The sequence below is a fragment of the Ahaetulla prasina genome, chromosome 5 (genome assembly GCF_028640845.1).
Source record: "Ahaetulla prasina isolate Xishuangbanna chromosome 5, ASM2864084v1, whole genome shotgun sequence".
NCBI classification, from domain to species: Eukaryota; Metazoa; Chordata; class Lepidosauria; order Squamata; family Colubridae; genus Ahaetulla; species Ahaetulla prasina.
This window is the reverse complement of record NC_080543.1, coordinates 38,583,216-38,596,997: the sequence shown is the minus strand read 5'-3', so window position 1 is coordinate 38,596,997 and position 13,782 is coordinate 38,583,216. Positions and strand designations below refer to the sequence as shown.

The 13,782-nt window shown below is 36.6% G+C and overlaps 1 protein-coding gene across 1 annotated transcript in view; it reads right to left on the bottom strand.

Annotated features, from left to right (window-relative positions):
• Nucleotides 1-10,795: 10,795 nt before the first annotated feature.
• CD96 (CD96 molecule) overlaps nucleotides 10,796-13,782 on the bottom strand; it is a 44,495-nt gene continuing 41,508 nt past the window's right edge. The window contains exon 14 of the mRNA XM_058185744.1: nucleotides 10,796-13,043. Within this exon, the coding sequence (XP_058041727.1) occupies nucleotides 12,926-13,043 (118 nt within the window). The 3' untranslated portion in view covers nucleotides 10,796-12,925. The remainder of the gene's footprint in view (nucleotides 13,044-13,782) is intronic.

Genomic DNA, 13,782 nt, shown 5'->3' with positions numbered 1-13,782 from the left:
AAGCAGTCTGTGCTCTGAGGGGAGCTCAAATAAGATGCAGAATTGACTTCTGCGGACTTCTTCCCAATCTTCTCCAATCTAGGTCATTCTTGGAGAAAGAAGACAGAAGGAATAGAAGAAGAGAAGCTCTGGAAAGATGTTTTTCTGGAATGGCTTTTCCCCCCCCACAGCCCCAATCAGATCGGATCTTTTTTTCAAACTCAAAATTTCTTGCTACCAGTAGTTTCTCTCACCCTACTAAACTTGGTCCCATTCTATTCAGTTTTCCTAATAATGCACAAAGTCCATAGCTCCCCCCCCATTCCAACATTATGTCTGGCTAGGGGTGGGGAAAGCATTTAGTCAAACTTCTGGAACCAGGAAACATTGTCTGGCCAACACATGGCACAACACAGAAATAAAATGAATTTTATTTCCACCCTGTGGTTGACGTTCATATTGCACGCTTTTGACGGTCAGCCAAATATCTGAGTGATTGCTAAACTTTTGAGCTTTGCTGTTGTCAGGTGATCTATGCTCTGCAGCATTCCACTGCCCATGAGAACTATAACCTAGAATGGAGAGCAGCCCAGCAATCAGGTCCTTTCCTCAGTATAGTTCAAATTATAGATCTGTGTTCTGGTGGTGGCTGAAGTGGAGGACACACATCACTGATTTTCAAAGCTGGCAACTTTAAGATGGATGGACTTTGATTCCCAGAATTCCCCAGCCATTCTGATAGTTGAAGTCCACCCATCAAAGTTGCCAAGTTTGAAAAACACAATGTTAAATTTTAAACAAAATGGTGGATGTTGGGGAGAGATTGTCTTCAATCTATTCTCTGAGAAGCAAGAGGATGAGCTAGGATTTCCTGCTAGTTGTAGAAAAAAATATATCCACCAGAGCTGTAATGTTAAACAAAAAGAAATAATTTTTCCTCTTAAAATAAACTATAGTGGAATCAGAAAAAAAAACATTTAAGTGTTTCAAATAAGTTAACATTATACAAATAACCAAATCTAGAACTAGTTCCAGAGCAAAGCAAAACTTTTTACGTGGTGCTGCTGTTAATTATATTTTCTTTAAATAACAATGTATACATTCTTTACAAACGAAGAAAACCAAAATCTAGACATTGCAGTCCAAATACTCACATATATATAATATTTAATGAAACTGGTTTTAATCTATAAAAGCTTATGCCACAATAAAAGTCTCATAGAATTATTTCTACACATGTTCATTCCTACATTATTAAAAAGTTCTCTTGGAATCCTAGAGGGTTGCTTTAAGTCTTCCTATTCCGGCAATATCGTGGACTGGTGATAGAGAATAATTTCTGTAAAAAAAAATACAAGAATGTCCATAATATGTCTAAAATTTTCCTTCATTTGCTATTGAACAATTTATATATTTTTCTAATGAGGTAACTATGAGCATGTGTTATTTTTTGTTGTTGCTGTGAACACTACTTAGCATGTGCTCCATGTTGCTTAGAACAATAAGGCCGTGTCTGTGTGTTTTCGCATGGAAGTATTTATGTTTTAAGTGAAAAGAACAAGTTTGCCAATTCTTGATTGAACAATACTTAAAATAAGAAGTTTATAATGCAATGACATATCCTGTTGCCTTAGTGTTTGCCATTGTTCAATCTCCAGCTGCCTGTTGTCTGCCACTTTCCAACTGGGTGGGATGAAAGAAAGAATTGAATAAATTGAAGAACCTGAACTATAGCCCTAAGGTCCAGGGTATAAGTCAAGAATTTTTGCCTGCACATATGTCCCCCCAATTGAGTTCTTCTTATGTGCAAACCAGAGTTTAGGTATTTTTATTACAAAATTTTAAATGGTAAATTTTCTGGAAGGTAGGAAATCACCATGTCTGGAAATTGCCAACACTTATCATATTATATAGCTTTCAACCCAAATAAAACAGAGAAAACAAACAATTCTGTGGCTGCCAAAGAAGTGTTGTCACTCAGAAGGAGTGGAATTCTCTATTGACCCAGAGGACAGGATAAGAATCAGTGGCAGATGTTCAGGATATACTGTACATGAGGAGTAACTTCCTGACAGTGCAAACTGGCAGCCAGTGGAACAGGCTGCCACATGAAATGGTTAAAATAGCTTCATAAGAGTTCTTCATTCAGAGGCTGGGTGGTTGTCTTTTAAAAATGCCATTGTGCATTCTGCACAGAGCAGGCTCCAACTCTATGATAGTGTAATATTTCCTTAACAGCAATTAAAGTAGCTGCAATCAATAAATTCTGTAAGTTTAATCATAATTTAGTCACAGCTAAGGTTAGCCAAACTGGAGACTATAATCTAGCTTTCTTATGATCAAAAAAAGAAGGGAATAAAAAAAAGGAGGGAAAGACATAGATTTGTGGGTGGTAAGTAGAATTTCTTTGAAGATTTAAAAACTGTCAAGATTGACATTCTGAAAATGTGATCAGGAACCAACCTCTTGCTTAAATGCATTCTGATGTGAGCCCTAAAATATATTATGGTATATGAACTCAGCCATTGTGGCTTTAACCATTTCTTAATGGTTTAGCATGTTGTGTGAATCTACCAATTATATTTCATTCAGCAAACCATGAACCACAACTTAGTGTTATGTATAATCCCACTCATTGTCTTGCCACTGTGATGAAGCTATTTATATTTATGGAAGCATTCAGAAAATTCCACATTCTGAAATATCTAGAGAATTCTTTGGCGGCTTTATTTGATACTCATAACCTTTTTCATCATAGGATGTACCACATAGTTTCATAGTCACTTGCAAAAACTCGTCTTGCACTTGCAACCTGATAATAGTTTACTAATAGACAGACGCAATGCTTTGGAAAAGAGCCCACTGTCTGTAGAACTAAAGGGTACATGTACTTTATCAAGCATCTGACAGATTTAGGTTTCATTCATTCTTGAATGACCACTATGTCTACTGTATGAAACTGGGTAGTTTTGAAGTGACTAGCAGTGATTCTGATTAAGTTTAATTCATATGACCGATTTTTATTCCAGCTATTAAATCAACTTAAAATGGGCAAGGATATTTCTGCTAAGAGTTCTGCAGTCACTGAACCTAACAAACAATATTATCTATGGGCTGGCTCTCTGTGTTGTGGATTGTTGTATTGTTTTCTTTGTAATGTACCAGACACCAGTGATTATCCTGAGATCTCTAGGGTTTTAAATGATCAATCCTTTATGTTAATAAATCAAACAGCCTTGAAAATACATTATCGTGTGGTGTTATTGATTCTGAATAACAGTGTTTTCAGTCAAACCTTTCATAAAAAGGCATATGGAGGAACAGTCTTTCTGTTTGTGGGAGAATGAGAACAAGTGAGTGAGCAAGATGAATGTGGATCCACAAAGCCAGGTATGCAATAAGTTATCAGCTGTTGTTCAGATGAAATCTCATCCCCCCAGGCATCAAAAAGAGTCTCTTATTCCTACTGGCAGGCTATTTAAGTTCCCCTGAGTCATACTGATTTGATCTCACCCGGTTCCATGCAACTTCCTCCCGCTCTTCTTCCCTCAGTGCATCAGTGGAATAAATTATTGCATTCTGATTTGTACGTGCACAAGTATTTATATAAGGGACTATGCCTCTACTAAAATGTATTATAAGGTTGTAATACATGTAGCTAGCACATATCAGACGTAAAATGGATGGTATTATATTACTATTTCAAAAGCTGAACAAAATTTATTATAGGTAGTCCTCGATTTACAACAGTGACTGAAGTTACAATGGTGCTGAAAAAAGTGAGTTATGAGTGTTTTTCACACTTACAACATTGCAGCATCCTCATGGTCACATGATCAAAATTCATATGCTTGGTAACTGGTTCATATTTGTGACAGTTGTGGCATCCCAGGGTCATGTGATCCCCTTTTGAGACTTCACAAGCAAAGTCAATGGGGAAATCAGATTCACTTAACAACTGTGTTCCTAATTTAATAACTGCAGTGATTCACTTAACAATTGCATCAAGAAAGGTTGTTAAATGGGGCAAAACTCACTTAACAAATGTCTCACTTAAAAACAAAAATTTGGGGCTCAGTTGTGGTTGTAAATCGAGGACTAGCTGTATTAGAGCTCTCATATTGTTTAGCTAAACATACTCTGAAAGGACGCCAATAGAATAATAATTATAAGCATGCTAATAATTTAAGTTCATGAGGACAAAGTCCTATTGATATTGTCCATGAGACTGGCGTCTAAACCATCCAGAGAATTCAGAATTAGCTGAATAACATTTATCTAACATAAGAGCCCACAAGGGTGCCTTTGCCTTATTTGAAAAGTGATTCAGTCGAATACATTCCCATGTATAGCATTACTTTGGGCAGGCAGCTATTACATATCCCATCACTTTCCCTCTTTCTAACGAAAGAATCAGGGCTATGTGCTCATACAAAATAAACCATGCCATCCATATTTGAGCCGGTACTACATGTATCCAGTTTGTGTGATCCCATCTATTGTGAAATGACAATCCTTGAAAATTTGATGGAATAAACTTTATTTCAATAATCACGAATATGTTGTGCAAATGTGTATTTTATATCAGCATATAACAATATTGAATTCTACAACTCCAAATTACCTCAGCTGTCAAGCAGGTGAATAGTTCTGTAAACAAATGTACACACACACCCTTTCAGATTTTCTGAACAGTTTGCATTATCTTTGTCACTAAATGTTATCTGATAAGCTTAATGTTGGTCCTACAACTTATAATGAAGTTGAATGAACAAATAAGAACAAAATACTGTGCTATTTCCATTTATTTCATATATGAAATCATTCATATATGATTTGCCAGTGTGAAATAGTAATTTGCAAGGTGGGGCTGGTGAAACTTTGATGGACTGATCAAATATTCTGGAAGTTATAAACATGTATGGGAAGTGTAATCCTTGGGACATGTAGAAAAGTGTTCTCTATTGACCTTTGTCCTGTTCTTCTGGAATTCAAACTTAGCAGGATAGGCTGATCATTAAGTGGGATTGATATTCATGGTGTGAGGGTAAGGTGCATGAGTAGAACTTTTGGATCAGGAAGTAAACAGTAAAAGTTGTAAACATGCATTTGTTTCTACACATCAGTGTCTCTAAATAAACAGAATAACACATTGGCCTTCAACGTGACATAACTACAAGTTTTCTCAGGATTATATTTGCATGTCTGAAAATAGCTATATGAAAGCTCTTGTTTCTTATACTTTTTAAGAACATTAAATGCATACATTTAACTGCTCACCTATTACTTCCATCACAAGAATCTGTGAAATCAACTTAGTGTTATTTTGCAGGTTAAATTGCCTCGCTGTGGTATTTGAAATAAATCAGAGAACAACCTAAATGCTCTTATTAGTTGCCAGAATCCATTAATTCCTAACTGAAATATGAAAAGTATTCTTCAATATTATTAACTCCACAGGATTTGAAATGTGGTAGACTGATCGTAGAACAGCCCTAAAAAATTTGTCATACACAATTGCAAGTTTTTAATTTAAACTTGTAGTTGATATATATTATATGTCTTTTCTTTTTGTTGGAATGGAGACATATATCTGTCTATATATGTATGTGTGTACAATCATTCATACATACAAATCTATATACATATATATTGACCAGAAGCACTATAACATAGTACAGGTATTCCTTGACTTACAGCAGTTCATTTAGTGGCCATTTGAAATTTCAACGGGATTGAAAAAATGACTTATGACCATTTTCAAACTTCTGACGGTTGTAACATTCCCATGGTCACATGTTCAAAATTCAAATGCTTGGCAATTGGTTCATATTTATCATGGTTGCAATGTCCTGGGGTCACGTGAGCACCTTCTGTGACCTTCTGACAAGCCAAGTCAATGGGAAAGCCAGTTTCACTTAACAACCATGTTACTAGCTTAACAATTTTAGTGATTCACTAAACAACTGTGGCAAAAAAGTTGTAAAATGGGGCAAAACTCACTTAACAAAACTTTCACTCAGCAACAGAAATGTTGGGATCAATTGTGGCTGTAAGTCGAGGACTAGCTTGTACACGGGAAGCTATATTATACCGTATTAGATCATTGGTTTGTCTGGTACAGTACTTTTACCTCCTTCTTCCAACCTGATATCCTTTAGCTATTTGGACTTTATTCCACAATCTGGGAATATTGTTTGACATAGTGTAAGCCGCCCTGAGTCTTCGGAGAAGGGCGGGATATAAATGCAAATAAAAATAAAAAAAATAAATAAAATAAAATTATGGAGAACACAAGCTTAAGGAAAATTTATTACAACAGCAACGCTCCATTTTATACAGGGTTTCTTTCCTTTCTAATCTTTCTTGGAGATGGCAGGACTTGAATGTGAAATTTCACATTGAACTATGTCCCTTTCTTTATGATAAGTCTAAATTTCCCAGAACTTATCAAAATCACTGATTAATTTTAATTTTTAATGATAATATGGCTTCCATATTTATGCCAAGTGCATTGGTTCCAAGTAGCATGATTAAATATTCAGATCTTCATTTAGCTGAAGCTTAAGAATGAATCTTCAAGAGTAGAGGCATGACAAGTAGTGGTTTGCAAACATCATTCAAAGCATACTTTTATACTCTATGAGCAAGCCTCATACGTCTCGGCTGGATTATTGCAATGCTCTCTACATGGGGCTGCCCTTGAGGTGCACCCGGAGGCTGCAGTTAGTCCAGAATGCAGCTGCGCGAGTGGTAATGGGAGCCGCTCGAGGCTCCCACGTAACACCACTGCTCCGTAGTTTGCACTGGCTTCCTGTGGTCTTTCGGGTGCGCTTCAAGATCCTGGTTACCACCTTTAAAGCGCTCCATGGCTTAGGACCCGGGTACTTACGAGACCGCCTGCTGTTACCGTATGCCTCCCATCGACCAGACGCTCACAGAGAGGGCCTTCTCAGGTGCCGTCCGCCAAACAGTGTCGGCTGGCGGCTCCCAGGGGTAGGGCCTTCTCTGTGGGAGCACCGACGCTCTGGAACGAACTCCCCCCTGGCTTACGTCAAGTTCCTGATCTTCGGACCTTCCGTTGTGAGCTAAAAACATACTTATTTACTCAAGCAGGACTGGCATAAATAGTTGATTTTAAATTGGGGTTTTAGAGATTTTAAACATTTGTAAATTTTTTAAAATTTTTAAATTACCGGCCATTTATTAATAGTTTCTTTTAATTTCTTTTAATTGTATATACTCTGTATTTTATTTCGGCTGTACACCACCCTGAGTCCTTCGGGAGAAGGGCGGTATAAAAGTTTAATAAAATAAAATAAAATAAATAAAAAATACACAGTTGACATCAAATTTTCTTTCCTCTTCTTTCCATAGGAAATTTATCTCTTCAATGATGGTAAGTCTTTTATGATCAGGATTGTTTTTGAACACCTAATTTTAGCTTAGCCACATAATTAAGATGACTGATTTGGACTGCAATTACACACTTCTAAATATAAACAAAACAATGAGTACAGAAGCAAGTTTTACTTCAGAATATACTAGATTCACCACATTGTTGAAACAGGTACCTGTGCAACCCATTAAGATGTATTATTCAGTGCCAGTTTACATGATACATGTAGAAAACTTTTGCCTGTATTGCTTATTAGCAAGCCTCTTGTCTCATGGCCAATAAACCACTTGAGACCTTTACATGGGAATAGTAATCAATTCTTATTCATTGGAGAAATAATACTGCTGTTGAAAACCAAGATGGCATTTTAATTCAGTGTTCCACTCTTGAGAGTTTCTATTATGTACGGGTTGTAAATACTCAGCATCAAATGATTTCCATTCCAGTTAAAATAATTAAATAAATAAAATATTGATATTAAAGTTTACTACTATAGTAAACTGTCATCATGAGCCAGATATTCAAATACAAGTCTGATTTGTAGCATTCAGATAGATACATAAATAACATGTATATAAAAATCAACTGGCATTGGTGGCTAAACTATGATTTCACCTTTATATAACAATGCAGACTTGTGCCACACATAATTCAGACACGTTCTGAAGTGTAAGAAGCTAACTTACTGAAAATCTATTTTTTAAGGAGGCTTCTAAGGCAGTTCAGCTGAGTGTTTTGCCATTTCACTTCTTGGGGCACTTTTTTTTCTTTGAAAATCCATAATAAAAACTAAAATATAAAAAAATCTAGGTAATGACATGTAAAATAACAGGAAAATGAGCCTTTATGTGGGACATTCAATCAAAAGTAGAGGTGTTCCAATAGCTGCTATTTGGCTTCATTTCACCGATAATTTGATGGATTCGTCTAGTTCAATTGTTTGGCATTTATATTTTATTTTTGAATTATTTTTACCTTAAATTCAAATGAAACAACATACTGATAAAAAAGCTGTTGATCTGAACCAACTAGCAATGTCCAGATTATATATTTGTGCCATGAAATTATGCCTGGTTAGTCATACCGGATACAACTTCATGGCTCAAATATATAAACAGGATGTTGCCAGTTGGATCAAGTCAATAGTTTATCAGTATCCTGTTTCTCATAGCAGTCAATTATTTCTTGCTGGGAAAATGAAAGTTAGGATGACAGAAATAATTCTTTGATATCCTCCTCAACAACTTTGCACAAGCATCCAAATACTTTCTCCAATTTAATTTGGTAAAGATTGGGAGCTCATTTTACTTGTTCAAATGGCACACCCATGACTCCTAAAGCATCTTGTGGGTTGAATTTAGGCTGAGAAACCTGAATGGATGAAACATGAGCTTTTCAGGAGTCTGAAGGTTCTTGAAGAATATACAGAATCGTAACAGGCAGATTTTTAGTCAAATTACTTTTCCTCAAGCTTGTGTCTTCCTGATCTCTTAGCCCTTCTCCCCAAATCCCAGCTATCAAAATTACTAGGAGACACCACATTGAGAAAAGTTGCTCTATATCAGTGTTGGCAAGTTGTGCCGAAACGGGAGCGTACACGTGGGAGCCCCGGAAACCAGAAGAACAGTTCCCTGGCACACATGTGTGCACCGGGAAGCTGAGCTTCAAGTTTCCGGCATGCACATGCGTACCGGTCACCTGGTCTTCCGGTTTCTGGCATGCATGCGCGCATAAAGATCAGCTGGCCAACGCGCATGCCCGCACCAGAAACCAGAAACTCAGCTTTCCGCCATGCCAGGGAGCTACTCTTCCAGTTTCCGGCACTCCTGCGCGTACAAAGACCAGCTGGACAGCTGGTATGCCCAAAGTGATGGCTCTGCGTGCCACTTCCGGCACGCATGCCATAGTTCGCCATCACGGCTAATATCATACCAAGTGCTTTCCAAGAACGTTTTTATTACACCATTGCTCTGTCTCGTTAATTCACAAAGTTTAAGAGTGACCAGAAAATATTATTTCTTGTAAATTCCCCGTGTTCTCCTATGGCATTTCTCATCTTTGTTCCTTCTACTAAAGGCTGCTAAGAAAGACAAAATAACTATTGCACACTTTTTGTTCAAACCATCTATTTGAAAACACCCACAAACCTCTTGAAAAAAAACCTCTGATAAATACTATTTTCAGTTTACTTTGTCTGTATGGTTATTCCTTTTTAGCCTCACCTATTCGTTTTTCACTTTACTACATTAGCAAACTTAGTGGCTACTATTAGTCGGAGTTCTTATCATAAAACACGTGATTGACTATTTCTGAGACCAGGCCTGGTTAATACTTAGATAGGATAGACTCGACTGTAGACTAGAGTTTCATGTTGTGTATGAAGCTGGCGAAAAATTGCAGATCACAATGACAAATTACTTCCAAATTGCTGCCAAGAGAACTAAATAGATTATAGATAAAATTCACCAGAAATCTTTAAAAGACATGTCATTTTTGTTATGCATGAAACAAGATAAAATGTTGAACTATAGAGCCACCTTGTGGTAATTAGACACTATTACACACGCATCAACATAATTTATTACTGTTTTTCCATCCATGTTCCAAATATATATACTTCAGTTTATGTGTATATGTGTATGTACGTATATATAAATTAAATGACATAACAGTTGCACATTACAGCAAAATAATAAACTGTCAAATTAATTCCTAACTGCCTTTTAGGATATGCAATACTAATTTGAAGTATATGTGAACACTGAAAAAAATAATAATTGCCCAATGCTCATAAAAATCATAACTAGAACATGAATCAAGGATTAAAATAAGATTTGGTAACAATGAAATAATAATATTCTTCTTGCCCTGCTATTAGAGCATTTAGCTATTTGTCACTGTATTTCTCCATTTTGGAGAGAACATCCATGTGCACCAGAGACCTGAATTTAGAATAAAGTTGAATAGAAGGGAATGATATTCTTAACCTTGATTCTCATGTTCTTTTTTGTAGCATGATAATTGTGATTCCACAATATGTTGAATCGTTATTGGGTGGTAACCTTCATCCCATTCAGGACACAACTGGGCAATCTCTGAGTTTATACAGACCTCTTTCCTAAAACTGGGGTCCTTGACATTTGGGAAAATTTGCTAATTTTCCCTTTTAGTCATCTAAGAAGGGAATAAGAATTGGCTTCCCTGTGAATTCATAGTTAGGGCAGGCTCACTAAAAGCAGGGACATTTAAGCCACATTTATGACCTTAACATTCTTGGTCCAAGAATGTTGAAAAAAGCTTAATTCATGATCAAATACTTAAACCTAATGTTGAGGCTTTTCCTACTGAAGGGTCAGTATTGTCTTCTAAGGTTATGCAAGGAAAATGCAGCAGAAGACACATGTTCTCACAAAAAGATGTCTTAGATTTAAAACAAATGCAACATATATGTCATGTCCACTCACAATCCTTTCCTGTTCAACTCTGGATGGTTGCATACCCTATTTTTCAGCCTATAAGATGCATAATGTATAAGACGCACCTTAATTTTGAGGGGGGAGGAAACAAGAAAAAAAGAATTCTGCCTCTGCCTATCAGCATCAGGATCAGCCATGTCCAGACTTCCACTTGGTTTTGATAATGAACAGCACAGTTATCTGTTTAAAACAAACCCTATAACTCTACATGCATTTAACTGGAATGAGTGGGGTGGGGGATGATTTTCCTTTCTTTTCTTTTCTTTTCTTTTTTTTGAATTTAAGTTTTATTAATTAGGCAGTACAGTGATAAATTACAAATCATTCTTAGCATTGCAAACATCTTTAGTCCATTATCTATTGTCAGGTCAGAATCCTAAAGTCAAAACCATATTATGAAACAAAGTGCATAGCTAAATGCAACCTCAGCACACAAACTGCATAGATCAAACAATGTATTTGAAGCTGTAGGTGTTGTTGCAAGATAATCTTTTGCCTTTACAGCGGCCACATAGCTCTTGCCGATGGGGTCTCTTGAGGTCAATGTGCCTTTTTTCCTGGGGACAGCTGACATGAGACAGCAGCGTCTTTAGCTGCGCTCGCTTGTAAGTGTCCAAATAACCCGGCCAAGACACCAGAGGAGTCACGGAGGGGGCCGTGAGCACCCCTTGGAAGGGATTAGAGATGCCGCTGCACTTGCTTTGCTTCCAGCTTGGCTGCTTCTGCTTGGGCGGTAGTGCATATAAGCAGGAAGCAAAGCTCACAATACAAGTAGTCTTCGACTTACGACCACAATTGAGCCCAAAATTTCTCTTGCTAAGTGAGTTTTAACCCATTTTATGCCATTTTTTGCCATAGTTCTTAAATGAATCACTGCAGCTGCTAAGTTAGCAACATGGTTGTTAAGTAAAACTGGCTTCTTCATTGACTTCGTTTATCAGAAGGTGGCAGAATTGTATGACCCTGGGACACTGCAACCGTCATAAATATGAGTGAGTTGCTAAGCATCTGAATGTTGATCACATGACTAAGGAGGGGCTGTAACAATCATGTGAAAAATAGTCATAAGTTACTTTTTTCAATGCTGTTGTAACTTTGAATGGTCACTAAATGAATTGTTGTAAGTTGAGGATTACTTGAAGTGATGAAGTTACCGAATGCAACATCTGCAAACAAATAATCAGGCTCAAAGAGCACCAAGGACTCCACAGTTCAACTCTGAGATAAACATATTCTCTTCTATTGAAGTTTGTGTCTTTCATTCTCAGTTTTATGTAAATCTATTTATTTGACCATACAGCTAGTGGAAATGAATTCCCTAATGGAATCTTTGCATTTGTGCCTAATTTATTATTGATGCTTTCTATTCATACACAATAATGCAGCTTTCTCATTTTAGGCCACTGCCTGAAAAAAACAGGTAACTCCTGCAAGCATCTCCACTCTAGCAAGCATGTAAGACAGTGGGGGGTTCAAAATTTGTTACTACCAGTTCTGTGGGTATGGCATGGCTTGGTGGGCGTAGCTTGGTAGCCGTGGCAGGGGAAGGATAATGTAAAATCTCCATTTCCTCCCAGTTAGCTGGGACTCAGGAGGCAGAGAATAGATGGGGGCAGGGCCAGTCAGAGGTGGTATTTACCAGTTCTCTGAACTACTCAAAATTTCCGCTACTGGTTCTCCAGAACTAGTCAGAACCTGCTGAAACCCACCTCTGATGTAAGCTATAAGATGTAAAGAAACATAGTTGAGATTATCAATATCATACATATAGCTCATGCATTCATAGTCTTTCAAACAAACAAAATGAATTACATTTGTATATTGAATACAGACGCAATGTTCCCCTGCAGAGGCTCAGTAGCTCTCATTTGCCATATGTTTGATTTCATTACGTGCCAATTACAAAAGGCAATCTGGGTTTGTGAATGTGCTAAATGTCATACACTTTAGCACAAATACAACATTAAGCGGTCCAAATGGGAATGTGCGTCACTACCGCTGAATGCTTGCCATTTATTATAAAAGCCATACACTATAAGCATGCCATTTGATGCTGGATCATTATAGATTTTCAGGCCGATTTCAGATTTTCCAATTCATCACCGGATGAGTAAATTTCATTATAGACTTGGATGGAGGAATACTTAACTGGTGGAGGAGGTGGCTTGAAAGACGGAGGTTTATTCATACTACAATGAAAATAATCCTGTTTAAAATGTGCAGCAAATGAACATACACAATAAACAATCAGAATAGTTAGATACAATTAAGAAGCAAATCAACACCATGAAAACATAATTAGGCATAAAAATAGGTCCACCTTGCCACTAATTTATGTTGAAGCAGGGACCTAATATACCTTTTCGATGAAAGGTGAACTATTAAAATTATTAGTATTGCTAAGATACTTGCCTTCCTTTTCGTTCTTTTGAGTAATACCAAATCAATGCATAAACAAAGCCACCAGGTTGTTTTGTGATAATGAAATCACAAGGTAAACCAAAAATAAAGTGTTGCAGTAGTGGCATATTCAGTTGCCCTGACATACATAATTTTTAAATATAATAGATATGCCATTTTTAAACATGAGAATATAGCTTAATATGAACCAGATTTCAATAATATTTACTCTCATGCTGATAATTAATATTATATGGACCTTATTCTGTGTTTTTTATTTATTTAAATGACTATAAGGTACAGTATGTAGGATTTTTAGTGGGCAATCACTGCCATAGTTTGTTGTCATAGTAACTCTTTGTTATATCTTATTAATAACTTTTTTAAAAATACAATAAAGGCTGTTGATTTCTTTCATTCTAAATATAAAGAAATCTTTTTGCAATTAATCTCACTGTTTTGTATGAGAGTAATTTCACAATGATACACAAAATGAACTCACAATTTTGGGGGTAGGTACAATGTACT